The 24089-nt window shown below is 48.9% G+C and overlaps 1 protein-coding gene across 11 annotated transcripts in view; it reads left to right on the forward strand.

Annotated features, from left to right (window-relative positions):
• DAB2IP (DAB2 interacting protein) overlaps positions 1 to 22430 on the forward strand; it is a 344050-nt gene extending 321620 nt beyond the window's left edge. For 7 of the 11 annotated variants that reach the window (XM_032767534.2, XM_032767538.2, XM_032767533.2 and 4 more), the window contains 5 exons: positions 587 to 1460; positions 4581 to 4733; positions 10661 to 10863; positions 14224 to 14311; positions 18681 to 20152. In XM_032767534.2, coding sequence (XP_032623425.1) covers positions 587 to 1460; positions 4581 to 4733; positions 10661 to 10863; positions 14224 to 14311; positions 18681 to 18848 — 1486 coding nt within the window. In that variant the 3' untranslated portion in view covers positions 18849 to 20152. Of the gene's footprint in view, positions 1 to 586; positions 1461 to 4580; positions 4734 to 10660; positions 10864 to 14223; positions 14312 to 18680; positions 20153 to 20374 lie in introns of those variants that run through there. The other 4 variants (XR_004371910.2, XM_032767536.2, XM_032767537.2 and 1 more) reach the window with 4 other exon arrangements.
• Positions 22431 to 24089: the final 1659 nt, after the last annotated feature.

The raw sequence follows: 24089 nt of genomic DNA on the forward strand, positions 1-24089 counted from the left end.
TTCTTTCATCAGAAAATGCTGATTTGTTGAAACCAAACATCTTTAGCAGGAAAAGGTCAATGTCAACAGATTTCCTGGCTCGAAATTTTTTCAGAAAAAACAAGTTTTGAAATTAGTAAAACGTTCTGTTTTGACATTTTCAAAATGAAAAGTTCCTGTTTGTCTGTTCTTAACAACTTTTCACTCTGAAATGTAAATTAAATTATAGTTTAAAAAAAAGTCAAAATCAAAAAATTGAAAGGAAACATTGCACCAACTTTTTTCCATGAAATTTTTTGAAAGTTTGTCACTTTGCCATCAGTCTGGACTGGTTGTAATCTCTGAATGTTTCACAGCACAGAATCTCTGTTTTCTGCCCAGCTCTCACCCTAACCCATTTTCCCAGGGAAGCAGTGCTGTGACCGAGTTTTGCACACACCGTCACATATATGGTGGGTTGGCTTGTTTGCATAGCTTTACACCACCGGGCTATACTGATTTTCCTACTCGTTTCTTTTTGCTGATTACTTTTGCCTGCTGCAGTGTAGCATTCACAGCTCTTTTTTCTTCTCCTCTCCCTTTCCTTTATGCGTTTATTTCCCCGCAGTCTGATAGATTTCACACGGTTACCGTCTCCAACCCCTGAAAACAAGGACTTGTTTTTTGTCACAAGGTCTGCTGGGGCTCAGCCCTCGCCCGCCCGAAGCTCCAGCTATTCGGAGGCCAATGAGCCCGACGTGCAGATGTCCAATGGCAGCAAGAGTTTGTCTATGGTGGACTTGCAGGACAATCGGATTTTGGACAGTGGGGCAAATGCACCCGGGACCGTTGACTCCCTCAATGACAGTCAGTCATCTGTCGGGCAGTTACAGGGCATATGGACCGCACGAACGCAGCAGAACAATGTGACTGGCATGGCCACGGTGCGCAGGGTAGGCCAGACCCCCACCACACCCAACGCCGAGAGTGCACCTGGCAGGCCCCAGCTTTTAGCACCTTTATCATTCCAGAACCCGGTGTACCAGATGGCGGCTGGGCTTCCGCTCTCCCCCCGGGGCTTGGGGGACTCTGGCTCTGAGTGCCACAGCTCCCTGAGCTCCCACAGCAACAGCGAGGAGCTGACGGCCAACAAGCATGGCTTTGTCAACCCTGCTGGGAGCGAAGACTTCACCCGGCGGACGGGGGAGCTGGCCCGCCGGCAGCTCTCTCTGACGGAGAAAGGTGGCCAGCCCACCATGCCCCGTCAGAACAGCGCCGGCCCCCAGAGGCGAATAGACCAACCGCCCCCTCCCCCGCCACCAGTCACCAGGGGCAGGACGCCGCCCTCGCTGCTGAACACAGTTCAGTACCAGAGACCATCCAGTGGGAGCATGATGTCCTCCTCGCCCGACTGGCCAGGCAGCGGGGCTCGCCTCCGCCAACAGTCCTCCTCCTCCAAGGGCGACAGTCCCGAGATGAAGCAGCGCACCATGCACAAACAGGTTAGTGCCAAGAGGCCAGGTCGAGCAAAGCCAGCCTTGTGGGTGGAAGGGATGTGGGTGGGGATCAGGCCCCAAACTCGTGGAGGGGATTGCGAGCTTAGGCCATGACTTTCCTCCCCTTCCAGTCTGGCAGCAGGATGGGGAGGTGGGGCTGGCTCTGAGCCGCTGAGTCTGTGGGGGGCCATGCGTTGGCTCCAGCCCGAAGCCTGGCCCTGAGGCAGCCCATCCAGAAAAGGTGATGTTTACATTTTCGCTCTTGGAGTTTGCTGCGTCCGTTTCCTCTGCTAAGTGCGACTGCCTCGGGGCTGCAGGTGGTGATGAGGTTCGAGCCTCTCCTCCGTTCCGCTCCACCATCCTGTCACTGCTTTGCCTCCACATGCAAACTGCTCATCCCATGCCACAGTCAGTCAAATTCCATCTCACGGACTTGGATCAAGATCTGATCTCCGCTAAATAAGAGGCTCCGTCCTGCTGCTGCTGTTTCTCTGAGGACATGGTGCAACTGGACACTCCCAATCCTGTTAGTTTTGTCTTTTAGAATCTCCCATAGATGCATTTTTTGGGGAGGAACGGAGAGGGGTGTAAAAAAGGGAAAGATTGGTCATTGCAGCAAAATCAGCAATGCTGAAATTCCCTCCTGTGCACAAATACTGTGCGCCAGTTGAAGCCCACCTTTGCCTGGGGGTGAATTTCACTGCATGTAGCCCTGATAATAAAAGTAGTAGGTCACCCTGCTTTGTTCCCGATGCCTTGGACACAGCCTGTTTGGCTGGCATGTGGAAATAGTTTTCCTAGTGCTGATTTTTTTCCGAAGAACTAATCCCATAGGAAAAGAAACACACCGAGGATTTCTGATACTTCAGATGAAGATTTATTTTTAAAAAATACCTCGCCAAAAAAAATGTGCCTAGCTAACGACTGTCCACTACATCTCAATCCAGACACAGTGTCACGGCTCCCATAAGTCAGCACACTCGAAAGCAAAAGACAGACAGGTGTGCATAATTGCTCTTCTTTTTCAAGGACTCTACAGAGCCCTTTACCAGCGCTGGCCATTAAAAGCCATGTTGTCAATCAGATGTGGGGCTGTTCTGTGGACAGCGGAGCTGTCTGTAGGTGTAGGCATTAGCAAGCTGGCCGTGTAGCAACATTTATATAATAAGGATCAATACTCATTACGTGGGGAAAGCAGAGAGGTCGGCAAAGCTCTTAGGGGCCTGGTCAGGAATGGGGGCTGCTCCAGAGTACTTCTGCTGAGTGGAATGGATGCCTGATGACCCTTCACAAAGCTCTGGCCAATTTGAGTTCACACACCCTGTTCCCTCAAAGGTTTTCCTCAAGGGGGCAAGAGTCCCTGCAGTGCCGCTCCTGCCTTTTTATCTGTGTAGTCCAGTGGTGTAGTAACAGTCCACTTCAATCATAATGAAACTCCTTGGTCCCATTCACCAGGGCTTAGTGTAGTTTGAGAGAAATACATTCCATTCAGTGGCCGTTTCATTTGGATTCCCGAGTTCCTTGCTGCTGCTGATTGGAAGAGCTTCCAACCGCCTCTTTTCTCATTTTATTGCACGTGTTGGATCCAGTTTTGAATACACTTAGCTCCAGTGTTTTCTGTCAGGTTTGGAGGAAGATGCCCAGTGAGGGAGGAGGCATCATTCATGCAGGGCTGACCCACATTTTGTCAGCACTCACCGGGCTAGAAAACCCCAAACATCTTCTATGGGGCTGAAAGGAACAATAGGGACAATTTCCTCCACCCCTCATGGCCACACACTTTTGAGAGACCTGCATCCTTTGCTCCTGCCAGAGTCACAATTCCCAGTCCAGAGGTGCAGGAAGCCAGAAGGTAAGGGCCCATTTATGGCAGGGGGATAATGCAAGGGCTGAGTCTGAAAGTTCAGGTTCAAAGTCCTGGATCCAGAAGGCAAGATTTACTTGGAGGGGCAGGAGGGGGAGAGGGGTAGTAACATCAGTGTAACTGTTTCCATCCCCACTGAGCCTTCATGGAATCATCTGACTCGAACTGGGAGGACTTTTCCCAAATGCTCCTATGAAGAATTCTTCTCCATCCAGGGATTTCCAGCTCAGAGCGAGGGATCTGCTCTCATGCTGCCACTGCAAGTGACTGACCGAAAGGACCGGGGGGCTGGAGGTGTGAACAAGTCCCTGACATGTCTTGGTTTTCAGCTTGGATCCTCTTGTCCCGTTCACTCTAACCCACAGTGTTCAGCCTGAGAAAGCACTGACTACGATTTGTAGTCAGCTGTGATAGAGGAAAAATAGCTGGAGATCCACTTCCTGGAGTTTATAATGTGGTTGGAAAATCTCTAGGCAATTTTGTTTGCCTTTGGGTTTACAGAGACTCTGCCCAGGCTAATCAGTGAGCAGGTGTCCTTAGCTTGCTGGTGGTAGACCACTGCTTACAGTAGCACTTGTGTAGCACAGATGGCTAGAGAGCAATCTCCTTGAAAGGAAACCCATTAATTGAAACTTACGAGAATCCCATTCTCTGAACCATTGTAGCATTTAGAAACGCAGAGCCCCCAGGTTTGTTGTTGGAGGGTCCCTTGTGTGACTATCTGCCTTGGAAGAACCGTAGATTTTTCAGGAGGGCCCAAGTGTAATCAAAAGTCGCATTTCACTTTGTAAATCTGTTTGTGGCTGTAGTGAAATCTCTCTGCAGCAGGCAAAGAGGCATCTTGATGGAGGAGGAGCTCAAGAGTTAAGCAACAGCTCTACCTGGAGGCTGAGCAGACACAACCTGTCTGCCTGCAGCACGAACCCTGGTAGGCCACATGGCATGAGACAATAGCAAGAGCTGCCGAGGGACTAGGGCCTGTTGATCTTGAGCGGATCCCCTTGAAGCCCAGCAAATGGCAGTGGATTTATAGGGTGGCAGAATTGGGCCTATAAAGGCAAGCTGACATTAATAACCAAGGTGCATTAACAGGCGGTGTCCTTGCTCTCTCCCAGACTCCTTCGGGGGCTCTGACCCATTCCTTCCATCGGAGCAGTACTGGGGCCTCGGGCTTAGTTGGAAGGAAACTCTCTCGCTGTCTAGCCTCACATCCGTTTTTGTTACCGATTTTTCTTTTGTTATGGTTGTATGTTTCATTGTAGGCCCCTTCTCCTGTGAACCCCAATGCCCTGGACCGCACTGCCGCATGGCTTTTGAATATGAACATGCACTTTTTAGAAGATGAAAGCATTGACCCAGATTCCAAGCACAGGGATAAGCTCAGGAATAAGGACGAGCTCAGCCAAGCAGAAAAGGTAAAACCTGACTGGATTGAAACGAGTGTCTGACTAGAGAGAGTTTCCTTAAACGTCATTTAATCGAGCTGCACGGGGTGACGCAGCAGCCCTGGAAGAAACCCCATTGTGCCCCTACTGCACGTTGGGAACAGAATGCTGGGGACCCTGCTCAGGCTCCACGACCTGGCTTGTCCCTCTTCTCAGGGCAAGAGAGGAACAGAGGGGACAGGAAGGACTAGGAGAAGCTAGAGCACCAGGTCACCACAGAGCCAGTTCAAGCAATGCATGTCAGTGTCCTAGCCCTGTGTACCCTCACTGCAGAGAATAGGGCTTACAAAGTGAACTAAAGAACGGACCGAAACGAGCAAGGCAGGAAGTAGCGGGCAGTCCTCCTGGCTTGCTCGGGGGAGGTGGGGCAAGATGAGCTCCAGCATTCAGGCTTACAAAAGCCAGAAGCGCATTCCAAGGGTAGGGGCCAGGTTCTGATCCCTGTTACATGAGCATAAGGCTGGCGTGACTCCATTGACTGGAATGAGGTTGCTGCAGGTTGATACCATGTAACCAAGACCAGAGACCAGTCACTCTGGGGAGAGTGACTCAAAGGCTGTGTCTTGTGCTCGGAGCAGGGGTGTGATTCCCAGCTTGAGTGGATGTACGTGCTAGTGCTCATCAAGCTAGCGCACTAAAAACAGTAGTGTAGCCACAAGATCCCAGGCGGCAGTGAGCGGCAGCACAGGCTGGCTGCCCCGAGTACAGACCTGCCCGGTACCCATGGACATACTCAGAGCAACGAGCCCGTGCCACCACTCTCTGCTGCCTCTGCTACCCTCCTATCAGTGGTGTGCGGCTCGGTGAGACCACACCCGGGAATGCCCACACAAGCTGGGACTCGCACCTCCAGCTCCCAGGGCAGCTGTGGTCTCTAGCTGCTGTGTTAAATCTGAGCATCCCATGCCAGGGAATAGCTCCGCATTCGAGTTGCACAAAATACGTTCAGCAAAAAGTAAATTCACCACAAAACGCATTTTTTCCAGGCACTGAAGCTATTGGTGAATTTCAAGTGAGATGTCAGAAATATCCCCCCCCAAACAATCAAGTGTCAAAATCTTCTGCCTTGACATTTGCTAAACAAACTCTCTTGAGGTTTCATTTCAAAACTGTTGTAAGCACTTGGTGGAGGCATGTTGGTCCCGGGATGTGAGAGAGACAAGGAGGGGGAGGGAATGTCTTTGATCAGACCCACATCTGTGGGTGAGAGACACTTTGGAGCTACACAGAGCACTGCTTCGGATCAGGAAGAGGAAGAGGAAAGCTCTTTGTGAGCTTGAAAGTTTCTTCCCCCTTTTGCCCCAAAGTTGGTCGAATACAAGAGATTCCCTCCCCCACCTTGTCTCTCTCATATTTCACAACAATCTTCTCCAAACAAAATGTGGAGTTGAATCGCCATTTGAAACGTTTTGTGTGACTCGAACAAAAATTTGGGTTGTGCTTTTTTTTTTTTTTCCGTTTTTGGCAAGAAAAACCACCCAAAACGGTTCAGTTTTGGTTTGAAATGAACCAGATTTTTTCAGCTTTTTCCATTCAGCCACTAAGTCCATTATTTGCTCAGCATTACTCGGCCCTAGCTGCAGGAAGAGGGATGTATTGGCTGGGTTCCCCAGCTCCCAACCCAGCTCGAGGAGAAGAGCAGGGAGGAGACCAGCGTGCCTAGATGGAGGTGAGCGAATGGAGCTAGAAATCAAGATGTTACAGTCAAAGTTTGCAGAAGATACTGCAACTCAAACCAGATCACTCGAGGCAGGTTTCATCAGTCACTAGGGAAGAGCAAAGAGTTTGTCATATCTGACCAGAATTATATCACTTTTGTCTGTGACGGATTAGCCCGTTGGTGACACCAACACCTTCATGCCCAGCACAAGGCCAGTCAGAGTGGAAATCACATACACTGGGGAAGAGGAGAGATCTTTTTCTTTTTAATTTGCAAGAAGCTCTCCCAGCAGCCAGACACAGAAGGCCCTGAGGTATTGGAGCTCACAAATGCTAATTCTGCCTCCTATTAGCCATTCATTATCACCTGAAACTTTGAGTGCTAGTCCTCTGTGTATTGTTCTGAGGGGCAGGGATGTTTCTAATTTTGTAACGATGACTTTCTCTTCCTAATTTCTCTGGTGCTGCACCATTCTCTGGGCTGTCTGTCATCTGTTAAACTTGAGCAAAGTGCCAAAGCCTTCGACAGGCAGGGACTGAGAAGCACAAGGAGAAATCGCACATCTTTCAAATAAAAGAAAAAAATGCCTGGGTTGTTTTTAAGAGTTTAACCCATCTTATTAGTGATTTTTTCCCCATTTTGGCATCTTTATAACATGAAGAGAACTGTGCTGAGGGGGCTGATCAGAAAGCATCTAATGTGAGAAAAGGTCAGCCAGCTAGCTGCCTTCATTTTTAGGCTATAAAAATCTCGACTGCTAAATAGTAGTCTCAAATCCTTGTAATTAGCACAGAGTCCAGCAGGGGTCTCCAGAGTGGCCACCAGTGAAACGTCAGGTGCTCACTGGGTGTACCATGGAGCACTGGAGGTCAGCGTGGCTGGCGTAGCTGCTGCAGGAGAGTTGGGAAACAGAATAACGTGAGTGAGGAGCTAGGCCTTGGAAGGCTTATGCCCTGATTTACATCTGCAAACTACTAGGACTAGGCAGAAGGCACCCCAGTTAGCAGACTCCGTGTGCCGCTTCCCCACTGGTAGTCGCTAAACTGCTTCTCACCAAACCCACTCTCCTCTCCAGCAACCTTGGCTCGCCTTTTAATAGGTGGCCTCTCAAGTGAATTCCACTCTCTGCAGCTTCTGGCCTTGGCTTTCTGCCCTGCCAGAGAGATCTCCACGATGGTTTCACCTGCAGGCTAAGGGAGGGACAGGATGCTGCAGACTCTCCACCAGTATGTACCCGGCTGGGTAGAGACAGACCATGTCAGGATTACGAGGTCTGAGAGCATTTCAATAAATCCTGCTCTGTGCCAAAATATCAAAATGCAAACCCCACCAGAGCCTGGTGTCTCATCCCCATGCAGCATCCTTTGTTACTTTGTTGTCATATCAGTCACTGGCATTAAAGTTCTTCATTAGCATAATCTCTCTCCCCATTACTGTAAGACTTGAATGGTAACCAACAATGAGACAAGTGTTCTAGAGACAGGAGCGACTCCCACGCTCTCCTGCGGCTTCTCCTGCTATCCCTGGAGCTCCCTTACGCTGCTCCTATTTTAAGTGTAGGGTAGGTATTGAATCTCTGTGTTTGAGTGACTCCGCTCTGTGCACTGTATGGGTGTTGCTGTCTCCCCCCCTTCACCAGGTGGTGTGTGTGAACTGTGTCATCTCAGTGACTCTGTAAAAACCTGATTAAAGGAAAACCACAGTGACTTGTCACAGCTGTCGTCTGCCCTGGCAGAAGGATCTAATAGGGCTTTCCCATCTCAACTTGCCATCATCCTAATACTTTAGCTACTCACAACAAATATTCAGCATCGTGAATTCCAAGCCAGGTGGGTCGCGGTTGCAGTTACTTCTCAGCCAATGGAAATTACTGTAACAATTTGCCATCGGTGGAGCTGCACTGATTGACACGGCTAGAATCTGGCCCTTGCCATCTCCAATCAGTGAATGGGACAGGCTTCTCCTACCCCGAGAGAGCTGCCAGTCTAGTAATGCTCCCCGGCAGGCGGCTCTGTGCGAGGGCGTACATTAGAACACAAGAAATGTACCTACCACTTGAATGCTCAGCAGAGGCAGGAGACTTGCAGAGCTATTGTCGAATACCTTCTGTTTGTTTAGCTTTAAAAACAAATGGTTAAATTACCAGCGATGTAGCCACTATTTACTAAATCAATATCAAAAGCAACCAGAGCCGCCTTCATTAATTATAACTAGTAATACACTCGATAAGTTGCCTTAGTTCAGATTTGAAAGTTGTCTGCCTTTAGTTAGGTAATTACAATGTCTCAAACTCCTTTAACTGCTCATCAAAATGGCAGGTTCCTGTTTGCTTATTAATCATTGTTGATTTGGTGGTGCTAAGGCAATTTAGAAAAGTCACTCCTTTCAAAGTAAAAATCTTTTTATTGCACATTTATACACTGGAGTTTTCCTTTGTCTAAGGAAGTTGTACCAAATGCTGAGCTACCACGACAGCTCAATACGATGTTACTGACTAAAAGAAAAATCCCCCGTGTTTTGAAGTTGTTCATTCGTTTTCTGTGAGTCTTGCCACTATTTACTTTTATTTTATCAAAACCTTTTCCGAGTTCTTTGACATGAAAAGCACAATAGGTGGAGTCTTGGCTTCATGCACTAACTCCTCTCCCATTGAGACCTGGGTTGAAATCCTGACTCTGCGGGTTAAGCGAAAGTCAAACTGCACTAGTGTACAACTGACCGTCTCTGATCAATCCATGCCCAGTGTGAGCCCTTGATCCAACTCCCATTGACTTCAGTAGGAGTTGGCTCTAAGCCCCAGCTTCCTAGGGACAATGCACATTAATAAAAGCTTGGCCATAGACAATGGGGCATTCGTGCCCTAGGGGGCATCTGATGGTTGTTCATTAGAGCAAATCCCATAGTACTGTTTGGGCACAATTAGAGTAACTCCCATGGTACGTGACCAAATGTGGTTATCATTTGCTGGCTGCATGATGGCCCATGTGCACTGAGCTTGATGGCTGCAGCGGACAGGTATCAGCCTCACAAAAACTACCCTGACAGCAGCTGGCAACGTGGGCAGTCTCCACGGAGGATGATTGAACTGGCTGCAGAGAGGCACTTTGACAGAGGCCAGTGTGATGAATCTTGCTCTGGCACTCCCTGTGCTGAGACCTTCAGTCTCCAGGGTGGCCAGACCAGCACCTTTCTTTGCAACATTTCAGCACTTCCTTTAAAAAAGCAAATAACTGTTCAGCATCAAAAGTGCTACTTGCTGAGAGCTCACGTGATCGGTGTGGTCTCCGCTGCTCTCGGTCACCCTGGGGTCCAGCTGTATGTAATGGTGACGCCCACCATAGCTTCAGCCTCACATGGCTGGGTTAGCTCCTTTTGAAAAGGTCTCCAAGCTGGGTGCATCTGTGCAGAAAATCCAGCTGGGTAACAAAATGTAACACATTCCGGAACTGAGCACATCCCACCAAAACCCAGCCCAGCCTCTGTTCTTGTAGGTGTTGCCTGGATTTAGTGGGAACAGTGCCTGAGTCATTCTGGGATTGGCCCTAGACTTGGAAGAATGGCTTCTTGATGAGCATTTTCATTGTCCTTTGACTACAGGTGCTGTGAACTCTAAGACTATTGCTGCCCCTTGTGTCCATTGCCCGATAAGGGATCGCTATTAATGAGCTGTTGCTTGGGCTGCAAGGCTTTCACTTTTGGACAGTCAGTTCTTAAACATTTTCCCTAAACTCAGGCTGTATGAACCTGTAGGAAGCCAGCTTTTCCTAGCGTGCCAGCTGATTGGATTCAGATGTAAGCGTGTGCAGAATTCGCAGTGCCATCTCTTTATTTACATAGACCTGACGAGCAGATGCCTGAAGCCAGAACCCCACCAGTGCTGCCTCACCTGCTGTGTCTAACCCTGCCCTGCTGTTCAGCCTGAGCAGCTGCCCGCATACATTTGCCATTCAGTGGAGCTAACTTGCACCCTCATTTTAAGTTCCAAACAATGCTAACCAACCATTCTCTGCACCTGCCAGTGACCTGTCATCCCAGCAGAAGGGCAGCTCCACTCCTCGTGCAGTGTGGAGGAGAAGACGGAAGAGAAGGTTTTGAGCAGCTATTCAGGGTTGCTCCTCTGCGGGTTTGCAGCTAGTCTAATGCGAGGAGACGGGCATGGCTGGGTTACTGGAGAGTCTTGGTGAGGGAAAAAACCTAGTAATAAAAATGCCTTGTGCTTTCTCTTTGAATGCTCCAGTACCAGCAGGACCTGGTGGTGCTGCAGGACAAGCTCCGTATCTCCAACAAGAAGCTGGAGGACTATGAAAACAGGTTCAAATGCCAGGAGGAGACGACCCAGAAACTGATGCTGGAGTACCAGGCCAGGCTGGAGGAGAGCGAGGAGCGGCTCCGCAGACAGCAGGAAGATAAAGAGATTCAGATGAAGGGGATCATCAGCAGGTATGGGAAGAGAGAGAGAAACCCCAACATATAAATGATGGTAGCAAGGAGATAGCTGCATGTAGACAATTGGGAGCCTGGGAGCTTTAGCTCTCCCTCCACCCCCACCCCCCAAAAATAGGTAGGGATTGTGTTAACAGATAAAACTGTGAGTCTGGAACAGAAGCTGGTTTATGTCATTGTTAATAAAGTGGATCAATTTAGTGGTGATAGAAACTACTCATTAAAGCAACAGGCGACCCCTAGTATCGCATTGTGTTTTAACTCTATCCCCCTATCCCCACCCTGCATTAGCTGTAAGCAAGCAGGACGCTATAGCACAGCTGAAGTCTCCTCCTTGGACCCCATTAGGGCCAGTTTAACTCTTCTCAGGTAGAGAAATGAAGGTAGGTCATTGTGTGATGAACCTTGTTTGTAAGATTTCGTTTGAGAGACCCACAAGTCTTCAGCATAGCCTTCTACCTCTTAACCTAAGGAATAACCCTCTGGTTGCTGGTTGCAATAGTAGGTTGTCATCCTCTATTGATGAGCCTTTAGAGGAAGGCCTATCACATAGTAAGATGTTCAATCTGTGTGAACATAAAGATTATAAGAGTGGTGGATTGTAAGAGTAGTGCGAATTACTGAGTGTATTCCTGTACCAACTAGGAGACCTTGTGATGGAGCAGAACTCCATTGTGCTAGGTGCAGCACAGACACACAACAAGATGGTCCCTGGTAAACGTTCTTTGCCATCACTCCTCTCCTGGCACTGGTGTGCAGTGCACTGCGGGCCACTGTCCGCTGCCCCCTGCCGCCCTAGTCGTAGGTGGAGTGTGGCGTCTCTAGCTATAGATTGCAGAGTGCTTTGGGATGGACAATGCTGTCTAATGCTATGTGTTACACACTCAAAATGGCCACGCCCAAGCCTGGCAACAGGATTTCCTGGAAAGGGTGCCCTGAAACCTCTTGTCATGTCTTCCCATCTCATGTGCATGAGTGGTGCAGTGCCCAAGCCTTTCATGTCCAAAGATGAACAGCTGGCCCTGTGCCCAGTAGTAAAGAAAGAATAATTAGCGAAGGGTGTGAATCCGAGGTGGATCCAACCAGCTGGAAATTCGTGCCTTCTTTTAGACTGGAAATAAGACGTACATTTTTAACAGTGAAGTAATTACCCATTGGAGCACTTCAGCCAAGGTCGTAGTGGGTTCTCCATGGGTGAAATCAGGATCACGCTAATAAATCTGCTCTAGGAAGTGCTGGGGGACGTTCTATGGCCTGTGTCAGATGAGATGATCACAATGGTCACTTCTGGCCTTAGAATCCAGGAAACCTTCAAATTCAGAGTGGGTTGTGGGTTTACAGGCTAAACCTGGAACCAGGTGTGAAATTTCCAACAAGCTCCTCTCCTAGTAATGGGCTGAATCAAAACTCTCTAAGCTTCCAGGGGCTTGGGCTATCTGAATGTAGCACCTGGAGCAGGGCTGTGAAAGTACTTTGGTATTTACATAGTGCTGTGTCAGCTCTGAAGCACTTCAGACGCTGGGCCAGATTACGCCTTAGCATAACCCATGGGAGTCAGTGGTGTTACACTGTTGTATGTAAAATACGCAGTAATGAAAGCATCACATTTTCAATCAATCTGTATTTCTTGTGTGGGGGGAAAAGCAGTTCTGAAATCACCAGTGACCTCAAGCTACAAGAGAATCAAACTTCTTCTGAGGTGCAGGCAAGTCTGGGCAACTTTTAGCTTTTCATTGTTTTTAATTTCCTGGGGTCCAGCTGGAAATGGAGGAGCCCTCACCCGCTCCCACATGCTTTCCAACTTCAGATTTGCAAACTTCAGCTATTTCGCTCCAGCGACCCCCTGCCCCTTTAGAGGGGCACCTGTCCCTATTAAAGCATGGGGTGACAGAATCCAGAGATTTTCTTGGTTCACTGAATGGTAGAATTTAGAGATAGATGAAACCTCTGAACCCAGCCCAACTCTCTGGGCTCAGGGTAGGATTTTCCCTTTCAGTATATTATTTTGTCCTGTTTTCTGTACCCCAAGCAATGGGATTTCTGCCTCTCCTCTTGGGGATTAAGCCTCCAGCAGACATCTCTTACAGTCAGGAAGGTTTGCGTGTTCCTTTCCATCTCATTACTCCTCTGCCCCCATGGTGTTTACGTACATGTAGGCTGTTATGGCCCAATGTCACTATCTTTAGCCAAGCTAGATCCGTTCAGTACTTTTAAGCTGCTCTCCTAAATCAGCTGCTCTAAAGGTCCCTCTCTCCCCACCCCATCCTTTGTTTGCTTGTGTCTAGAGTAGTTTTAACAGTCAGACAGAAAACGGCAGGGTTTTGAACTATCGGAGCAGAGAGTTTTGGTTGGTTTGTTTTTAACCAACAAGCCACTCAGGGCCAGCAATTTTTCACGGCCCCAGCCCTAATCTGACCTTAACTGCAGAGATTCCAGATTCCCTGAACCTGGGGTGCTGTGTGCACTAATGCCTGCAATGTCACATGAAAAAACTTATGTTTTTGTGCTCCCTGAAGTCGGGGTTACAACATGAGAGCTTCCCATTGGTTTGGCCTGTTATTTCACCCCTCACTCTGAGCTTTCGAGGTATAAATCAACCCTTCGCCTCCTCTGCTGTCAAGGAGTAAGGGAAGAAATAATCTGTATCATTCATCCTGGGAGGCTGATTTAAATGTCTACAGCCTAATGGTGCGGTGGCTGGATGTGACAAGAGCCAGTATAGATCCTAGCACGTGTAATTAATGGACTCCTGCACCTGGATGCTCTCTACCGAGGGGCATTGCCTTTCAGGCTGGTGGATCCTGCAAACAGGTGATCGGAGCAGCCTCACTCCACTGCTAGGGCAGCCTCCTGGGTCACCAGAGAGCTGGCAGCTGTGCAGGGCTGACCCAGGCTGTGAGTTGAAGAACTGAAATGGGGATGAAGGAGCACGAGGAGGGGGACTAGTGCTGGCCTGGAGGGCTCCATGGCTTTCTAACAGGGCGTCTAGTGCCTTTCTGCTCCAGGCCAGGACTCACAGCTAACGTGCTGGGAGCAGGGGTAAGCCAGAGTCATTGGGATTGGTAGGTCTGAGCATAGTTTCTAGTAGGCAGGTGTGCCTATCACAAAACCCACTACGCAGCCGGCAGGCTCAGCTAGAGTGGCCAAGGAGCTGGAACTGGCCAGTGTGTCCTGGGCAGGGCCAGGGCAGGCTGGCAGTGGGAGGGAAGAGGTTACCGCTTCTGCCCATGCTCTGCTTGTTCTGATTTCGGTCTCTCAGGCGAGCTCCTTGCAGCAGCATGACGCACTGTTTAATAACAGCAGCTAGACTCTCTGCTTCTCGGAAGCTAAGTGTTTGCTTCCGTGTTCTCGTGCCAGATTGATGTCGGTCGAGGAGGAATTAAAGAAAGATCACGCGGAAATGCAGGCGGCAGTGGATTCCAAACAGAAGATTATTGATGCCCAGGTCAGTACCCTTTTAATGTCAGGATGTACAGCAGTGGTGGGGGAATGAACCACCCTGATGTGCAGATCCTGGTGTTACTGTCCTAGTGGGCATAGTGAGCCTGGCACTAAACTGACGGAGCCAGACCGCAGGTAAGGCTTTCGCCTGACGTTATTCCCATCGTGGTGTTTGCACTGCTAGCATCCATCCGGGGGGCTGAGACCGTGTTCTCCCTGGCAGCAGACAGTGAGTGTATGAGGAGGCTGAAATGGAGCTGGGGGATTCTAGGACCATCTTAACTTCAGTGTAGCCTTAAAAGGGGCTGATTTAAACCCAAAGCAAGAGACATCAGAGTTCATGGTGGAAGCCTCTCTCTTTCTGAGCCTCCCTTGGGTGTAGCAGTTATGCTGCACGGACAGGATAACAGGGCCGCCTAGAGGATTCAGGGGGTCTGGGGCAAAGCAATTTCGGGGGGGGCCTTCCTTAAAAAAAAAAAAAAAAGTGCAATACTATAGAATACTATATTCTCGTGCGGGGGCCCTGCAGGGCTTGGGGCAAATTGCCCCACTTGCCCCCCTCTCTGGGCAGCCCTGCAGGATATCATCACCACCTGCTCCTCAGATGCTTCTCTATCCTATGCCCACTGGCGACTGCAGAGAGATCTCTGTAGGGGAGAAATTACCATGACAGGCTTATAAGTCACTCCTTCCCTTTATGTACCAGGAAGCACTCTGATGTTTGTGCTTACTGGCAGTGGGTGTTGCTGGATGGAAAGAGGTGACCTAGAAAGCCACCACAGAGGGGAAGGGAAGGTGGAGGAAAAGGGAAGCAAGCATCTGTAGGTCAGAAAGTCACCTACCATGCACTGATGGTGCAGGTGGAGAACATCAGGGCTTTACCCGTGAGATGCCAGGAGCAATATAAGAAAGTACCATATAGAGAACACGTACCCTAGAGTAGGGTAGCATAGCCTCTTCCTTACCAGGGACTGCACCTCCCGTTGAATGACTGAGGACACTGATAAAGAGCAGGTACCCGTCCTGTGGGACGATGGTACAAACCATTCTACCATTGCTCACAGCTCCCCTTTTCATTCATAGCATCTCAGGAGATCATCTAGTCCAACCCCCTACTCAAAGCAGGACCAGTCCCCAGACAGATTTTTTGCCCCGTATCCCTAAATGGCCCCCTCAAGGATTGAACTCACAGCCCTGGGTTTAGCAGGCCAGTGCTCAAACCACTGAGCTGTCCCTCCCCCGTATTGAGCAGCTGGATGGTGGGAGATGTGCAAAAAGGCAAGTCTTCTCCTTCTTCTCTAGGAGTTTGGCGTAAAGGCAGCTGTTTCCCTTAGCAGGTCACGTGCAAGATCCAGCTGCTCTCTCCTGCCTGGGCCATCAGAGAGACTCCTCTAGTCACTGTTGAAAATCTGCCTGAATTGAGTTTGTACCTCAGCCCCCTGACAAATGATCGACCTCCCGCCCAATAGTTGCAAAGGCTCCCATTAGCCAATGAGCTGCTGAAAAGGAGAGAATTCCAGGGCTGGCTTCCATTTGTTCAGGCACAAATATTTAAAGTTAATTTCCTAGCTAACTGTAGCACCCAACTCGGCTCATTAAATACATGTGGCCACAACTAACTATGGGTGCAAAAGTTGGGGCAAATGTCTGGGTGTGAAACTGTGCCTGAGATGTACAGGCTGTGGATGCTGACAGTCTGCTCCAGTTTGAACACAGGAACAGAAGATCAGTGTCTTGGCTACCATCTGCAGCAAGGTCCCACTATTCTAGACTACATGCTTAATAACCCTATTTATCATGGAGTGAGTCACCATTCCTGAGTAATGATTTACTGGGTAGCAAGTGGGAAAGGAGCAAGGAGAACCTGGCGAAAGGAATTGGTTTATCTTTACAATCATTTGTTCAGCGCTAGTAAATCAGCATGTCCACTTCTCTAGGTGTTCAAGCTGAGCTTAGGGGAGGGAGGGGAATCCATTAACAGACAGCTATTGACAAAGTGCCTTCCATAGCCTGCAAATTGCACTTGACTTTCTCGGCCTTATCCTGGCCCTCACACACTGCCTGTTTCTCTTCCTCTCAGAGCCAGCCTCCAGCACTGCCTGGCCAGTTTTTTAAATTGGATTTTAGGAACTTTCCCTGGGGCACAGGTATTGTTCAGAGGAGGGCACCCGATCCCATCCACTAAGCAGCATTGCTTGCTTCAGAACCTCGCACTGCCAGACCAGGCACCAATCATTCCCACATCGTCCAGACACGGTACCTAAGGACCCTGCCGATCAACCAGCATAAGAGGCTCCCTCCTTGCTGGGCTGGGGCCTGAACAGGTCCCAGGAAAGCATAGCTGAGCAGAAAGTTACTACTTTCTCCCTTGTGAAATTTCACCCATTTCTGTGGGTTTGCCATCAGACTTCACACTTTTGTCCTTCCTCATTGCTGCAGCTACCTAGCACGTGGGATTCTGCTGCCCACAGAGCTCTGGGCAGAAAAATAACCATCAGCATGGTCTCACTCTGCCAAAATGCCCTTTGATGCTTTACCGTGCACGGCTCTGAAACAGATCCACAGCCCATACATTGCTATGGGTCAGGCTGAAGGTGGCAGCTCACTAGTTCTTGACATCAGTGATACTTTATGCGTGAGAGCAGTGGTTACAACACAGGCGTGCCTCAGTTATCCGTGTCCAGCTCTGCTGGGCAGCGCTTTAAAGATTCTAAACCCCCTAAGTAGACACAGCCCATTTGGTGGCGTTTCCTTTTGGACTCTTTTCCTACATAGCTGCTCTACCATTGGAGTGATGAGTGGAAACAAAGGTTTACTTTGATTTTCCAGTTTAAATTGGCCAAATCCTGATCTCCATAAGCATTATCCCTGAGCAAAGACTGCACACAGCCGCCCAGTCTGAGGCGCACATCCTGGAGAGCAAGCACCACAATTCAATGTCGACAAAGTCTGCTCGCTCTTCTAAAGTAACTAGGCTGGATCTGTTCTGAGCTGGAGCCGGAATTGCACATGTGACTAGACTGGGACAGGCCACAGGCAGACAATAGGCACTGGTGGCTCTCGGTCATCCTGAGGCCCCAGTCATAGCGGGCAAATGATGAAGTGAGATATGCCCAGATAATTCTGGCAGGTGACCTGCACCCACGCACTGCAGAGGAAGGCAAAAAGCCCCCCGGGCCCTGCCAGTCTAACCTGGGGGGAAATTCCTTCCCCACCCCACACATGGCGATCAGTTAGATCCTGAGCGTGTGAGCAAGAACCAGCTGGCCAAGCGCCTGAAAGAGAGAATGCTCAGTGCCACTGCAGAGCCCTGCTGCTTCCTGCCCAATGTCTCATCACCAGCCCTGGCCATCCCAGATGCTTCAGAGGAAGAAAAAACCCAAAAACACAGAACCCTGGGGGATCCCTTCCAGACCCCTGCAGCTGCAACTCTAGAGCATGAGCTTCACCTTCCTATTTTTAACCAGTTTCTATGCCTCTGGGTCCCACCACATCCTAACATTAGCCCCAGTGCTAGCTAGTGTCAGGAGAGAATAGTATTCAATGCAGTGTACAAACAAACAGTCGCTAATCTAGCCTCGGCACATCCCTCGGGTAAGTATTTCTATCTGCGGCTGGGGGACCTGAGCAAGGAGGGCTAAGTGACTTACCCAGGTTCACAGAGGAGATGGTGTCAGAACCAGATTGCAGCACAGGAATGCTGGGCGCCGATCCCTTGTCATCATAACGCTGGACTATCCCCCCTCTGTATTCAGTGAGAAATGGGACCCTGCCATCGCAGCTGTCCAGGCAGGCTGTGAGGCATTCGAACTATCAACTTCCATTAAAACAAAATCAATTAAACATTGATATGAATAACCATTAGAGGAGAGAACTGGGTTTTAGAACATGAACCTTATCCTCATTCTAACTGCTGCTGGGTGGGAGAAAAAAACCATGTGGGTGACATGTGCCTGTGTAATTGGAGAATAATAGAAGCCATTTTCTCTCTCTTTGTTCAGGGTCCATTAGAACATGATGAAATGAATTTAGCTCTGATTCCACTAGCCTGAAAGCCTGACATGTCGAAGTTTGTGTGAACCGAGCTGTTCTCTGCAGGGAGGGCGGGGCTGGCAGTGGTATCTGTTTACACTGTCCTTTGAGACAGAAATTTCCCAGTTCCCCGGGTCTGAACCAATACCGTTTACTCAAATTGTCCAGCTCTCAACATCTGTGAGCTCCTGTAGAACAGGATCTGCATCCAAATCCTCCCTGGGTTTGCTAAACCAAAGCTGGCCCTGCCTTTGCACACCTCTGCCAAGAGGTGAGGTCACATGGAGGCAGCTTCCACAGGCCCACTCACTGAAAGCACCCCACCTTCTGTTTGGTTGCAGGAGAAACGTATTGCTTCACTGGATGCGGCCAACGCACGGTTAATGAGTGCCCTTACTCAGCTGAAAGAGAGGTACAGCATGCAGACACGTAACGGGATCTCCCCCACAAACCCAACTAAATTACAGATTACAGAGAACGGAGAATTCAGAAACAGCAGCAATTGTTAACCTGCGGAGGGAGCTGCTGCAGGAGAGGAGGCCTGGCCTGAAAGACTGCGCAGCAGCAGGGGTGAGCCGTGCTTCAGAGAATGGCTGCTGTCTTTCCCCAAGCTCCCCAAGGAACCAGCTCCTTACTGCAGATGGTGCACGTGACTGCTCCTTGGTGGAAGACACCAACGCCAGCGAGTTGAGAGGATCAAAAGACCGAGTTGTGTGAAATGTGTGGAAAAAGGAGAGCTCCGTATATGGGGGGATTGCTGTCACGGGTGGATTTAAGTCAGTGTTTAATGTTTAACCTTTTCCTTCTCAAACTGCCTAAAGGACACACCTCACATTCCTCCTGGCCCATAATAATGGCCTGGGCATGCCAGTAAGCAGAATAAAGGGGGCTGGAAAGCCTGTGCCAGGCCCACTCAGGCTAGCTTCAGTGGTGGGTGTCTGCTGGTAAAAGCTCAGTGGAGGATGAGAATGTATTGTTGTGAGACGCACTTAGCCTAATTCCAGCCCATGTCAGGAAATGCTCTGCCATGGCACTTAGTTTGCTCGGTGGGTGGTTCTGTGTAGCTTCACGTCGAGGTGGCCACAGCACATCCCTCCTGTGTGCCACTTGGAGTACACTCCACGCATTGGTCCATAAACGAGTGCCTTTCCCTGGCATTGTTCAGTAGGGGAGATGTCCTGTGCCATGCTGGAGGTAGTGTGCCACCGTCTGTTTGATGCTCACACAAGAGAACTGGGCTTTGAATGAACTCAGGAGAGCAGGGTCTGACGTGCAAGGTGTGCAGGGTGGTAGCCAAAAGAATGCCAGCAGAGAGAGACAACAGTGCAGGTTACTGGGAGGGGAGTGAATAGCACTTTAGCAAGATTTGCTGGGCTACACAGTGTCACAGCAAGCGTTACCTCTGTAGGACTCCGGCGCTCACTGGAGAGTCCAGCATATTATACCTAAGATGGCACCTTGCGGCAAGAGAACAGCGGTCTGTATTTGCTTTACTTTTTGCCAACCTACTAGTCAGAGGTCAAGCCAGTGCAGCTGGTGCAGGCTTGTTGTGTCCAAGGCAGTGGGACAGTTGTACGCCAGCAGAGAAGGGGAGCTGGTGTTCTAGGGATGGTTTCTTCAATTCTAGATGCAGCTTCTTCTCGGCAATCTAAGGGGAGGGAGGGGCACACTGCCTTGTCACAAATATAACACAATGAAAAGTTCCACACGAGTAGCATCCCACTAAACTTCCTTTTATTGAACACAACAAATATCACGTCTGCTCATCTCACCCAGGTGCTTAGCCATTGGGTTGTGAAGTGTGGGTCGCTAGCCACAACATTCTTCTGAGTGATTTTTGAAGTCCCATCACGATTCAGGGAGTGGAATTGGGTTGACCCCAGTATTTGTTTAGGATGCGGCTGCTTGCTTGGAAGAGGAAGGGTTATTTGTGTGTGGGGGGGATGCTACATGCAAAAGTGTGTGCAAAAGTCAGGAAAAAGAAAAACCCTGAAGAAGCATGAAGGTTGGTAATTGTATTTCTTTTCTTTCACAGTATGCATTAGAAAAAAATACAGCCCATTTTCTGGAATACTGCCCTCTTTAGATTGGGAATGAGCACTGCATGGAAATTAACAGCCTTGAAGAATGTAAAACATGCTCATAAGGGAATAACCAACAAGAACAGCAGCAGCCACCGAAATTCCCATGGTCAGGAGGCACTGTGCAGACATAAGCCAGGATTAGACTTTCCTAACTGCTGAAACAAGTAGATTCGGCACATTCAGACGTGTGTTGCTCAGCGGAGAGGCCATCTCCTTAGCGGGGGATTATGCCACTGACCTGCCGCCAGTGCAGTTTGGTTGTGTTTTTTAAAGTTAGTCCTTCGTGATTCCCAGTCTCAGAACAGGTCATTAATACTGAGACCCAGAGAGATGGTTTCTCTGAGACATGGATGCCACTGTACAGTGTATAGGACGTCTGCCTATTCCTCCCATTAAGAGCATATACTTGCTGTATGCTTGTCCTAGTTTGCCCAGTACCGTGTTTAAATGTACACTCAGAAGGGACTAGGATACTGAATTGTGCATAGGCTTAGGTACCAACTCCACAGTATCTAGTCTGTGCGAGCAGGACACTGTTTGCATTTCTGTGCTGTCCCGCAACTGCAAATCCTAAAAAGATTCACTGTGGAGGGGATTATTTTAAAGTTAAAGCTGCTTTTTTCTAAAAGCTTCTCTTCCACGGAAGCCCCAGCCCAGGTCACACAGGGCTGCACCTTCTGCAGCTCCGGATCTTGGATGGTTGACGGTCTGTCTGCGCTCGAAGCTCTCCACATGCAAGGAATGCCGTCCCATCTCTTGATTTAAATTCAGTGTGGCATGAACATAAGACCAAAAAGAGGAGCTCCTCAGAGCCAAGTGACCATTGAATATTGGAGAATTAGCACAAATGGCTTTGAAGAAGCTCACAAAACTGACAGCCCCAGGAGAAAGACCCAGACAGGTTAGGAGTATACAGGGTACTATGAACAATTTGGTACATACGCTTACATCCGCCTTTGTCTGTGTCAAATATCTTTAAAGAACCCTGCAAAAAAAGACTCTTTTTAAACAGCTGGTACCCGGAGATGTACTTTTAGCTCTGGTTATTTTTTTAGGGTCTGAAATATTCCTCCTGTGAAAGATGGAAGCTGTTTCACATAGAATGCTAGGCAGGGGTGGTGGACGGGTGTCCTAGCAGGGACTGATTTCCATTCTTACACGGAAACTTCAGGGAATTGTTTTTGGATGCAAAGTCAGTGCTCGCCCTAAGAACTTGCAGGGGGACTCCCCCGCCGAAACAATTGTCTATTTAGAACTGAAGCTAAGTACTATACATCTTAACCTACTCCTCAGCCCTGAGCCAATCCATTGCTCCATTAACTTTACAGGGACTACATTACAAAGTCTTGGTTAACACCAAAATCTCAGTTAAAGCGTGCACGTTGTGCTGCTGGCGTAACAGAAAACCTACACCCTTCCACAGGGAGTTATTTAAAAACTAACATTTCCAGATCCGACACCTTCTGATGTTCTGTAGTTTCCTGAGCCAGTATGAAAAGGAACTCAGTCCCAGAAGAAATCTCTTCTTTGGAGAGATGCCCCCTAAACTGCAAAACATGGGATCTGGATCTGGAGCTTTGGCTCAGGCCCATCTCTAACTGTTACTTCAGTTTGTGGTTTTATTTATAAGCTGCACACCAGTGGGGGGCTGTGAGTGCAATGCCTATCCTCAAGCCTGGTGTTTCACATAGCAATACCAGAGACGATGTGCAGAGGTGCTCCTAGCGACAGAGAGTAAAACCACCACTCTACTGACCATCATGCGACCTGCTGTTTTCCTTCTCGTGCTTTCTGCGACAAGAGCCTATTCTAGTGCAAAAACTGTAAAAGTGTAAACAAGACAAACATTGACAGATTTTTATCTTGATGCAAGTCTTACAATTTTTTGTATATGTTCTTGGTGTTTGACTGTAATGTACCTATTCACCCAACAGTTGTATATAGTAATTTACTTCTGGTGCTGCTTATTTGGTCAGGATTTGAGTGTCTCTATTGCTGGTTTGTTTTGTTTTTAAACAGAGGTGGGCTCAATAAGCAAATTCAGATCTGGGTTCAGATTTCAGCTGCCCCTGGGGATGGAACCAAGGTTTTGATTTGGGGTGATGGAGAGAAAACGCATGAGGCTTTGGGATGTGACCTATCCCACGGCTGCTGCACGCTGTAAGTCTAATACAACGGGGGTTGTGCTTTAAGTTCAGAGCCAGAAGCTCCTACCAACTACAACAGTTTAGTAACCAAAAACTTCTTCCCATTCCCCCATATCTATTAAGCAGAAATGTCCTCCACCCAAACGGGTCCTTGGAATTCTGCACTGTGGTTTTTGCTTGTCGCTGTTTGAGCACTCCTGGCATTGGGAGCAGTGTCCTGACTCCCCCCACCTGGGTACAGTTGTGTAACTTACTGCCGGCTCAGGACACACTAGGTTATGCTGGATCAATAGACTGGAGGTCTCCCCAGGCATGTGATAGGGATTTGCTGAACCTGGGTGACAATAGCTGTGCTTCATTAGGTCCACCAAGCTCATTGCCTTTCTGTAACCATAAACTCCCCCCCTCTGCCGGGGAAGAAAACCAAGCAAAGGTACAGGGGGGAACAACCCTGCACTGATCTCCAGGGTCTGGCCTCGCCACAGATCACCTCTTGGGTCTTTTCCAGCCCCGTTCCGGCATGCTGCCTTCAGGGTGAGCTGGGACTCCAACTCTGCCTTTCCAGTTCTGTAATCTGAAGTGAGTGCAGCTGCTGCTGTTCCTTAGTTCCCAAGTGATTCCTTGAACTGCCCCAGATGGGAGGCTGTTCACTTCTAGCCAGATACTGTGTCTGTGCTAATGCCCGCCCCCTCCTCCCCCCCATTATGGGTCAGCCCCGGGCACCCTTGGGTGACTGCTGTGCAGAGAAGAGCTGTCATTTTCTTTTCTTGGAGGGGGAGTGTGTCTCATTTGGGCCAGAGAGAAACTTGTTCATTTGCTGAGCAGTGTCTTTCCAAACCACGGACAGTCTACAAACGTCCTCAGATGCTGGCTCTTTGGAGCAGGGGTTTGGTTTCGCCAGTTGAAATTCACGGGTAATGTGAGGTGTGACATTGCTGTAAATTTTAGGTGGTTCTGCATCAACTATCGGCACCCAAAGTGCAGTCTCCATGGTCACATATTCCTTTATCATCCATCACTGTGTCTTAAGATATACCTCTCTCTCTGTATATCTGCTTAGGCTGATACTTGTTCCTGATCAGCAGTTGCTATGTTTTATATCCTCTTAAGAAGAAAAAACAAAAAACCTTTTTTGTAAGTATGTTTAAAAACAAAGCAACGTGGAAGTGTTTGCTGAAACTCCTTCGGCCTCTTTTAAACTATGTAATAATGTACAGAGAAAGTTGTTGGTGTTCAAAGAAATGATGTGGACGTGCAATTTCTGTACATTTGCAATTAGAAATATTAAAGATTTATTTAGCTATTTTATGTCAGGTCGCCCACAGTGTTAATCAGTCAGACCCTGCCCAATTTGGCCCCGGGTGGCAGCCTGAGCTGGCTTCTGCTGTCTGAGTCATTAGTCTTCTATGGGATTAAATACTACAACAAAACTACAGGTCTCTTCAAGTGCGTAATGGAAGGGAGGATGTTCCTAGACAGAAAACAAAAGACCTCAGGGAAGCAGAAGGGGAGCTGCTGG

This window comes from Chelonoidis abingdonii, chromosome 24 (genome assembly GCF_003597395.2).
Source record: "Chelonoidis abingdonii isolate Lonesome George chromosome 24, CheloAbing_2.0, whole genome shotgun sequence".
Classification (NCBI taxonomy): domain Eukaryota; kingdom Metazoa; phylum Chordata; order Testudines; family Testudinidae; genus Chelonoidis; species Chelonoidis abingdonii.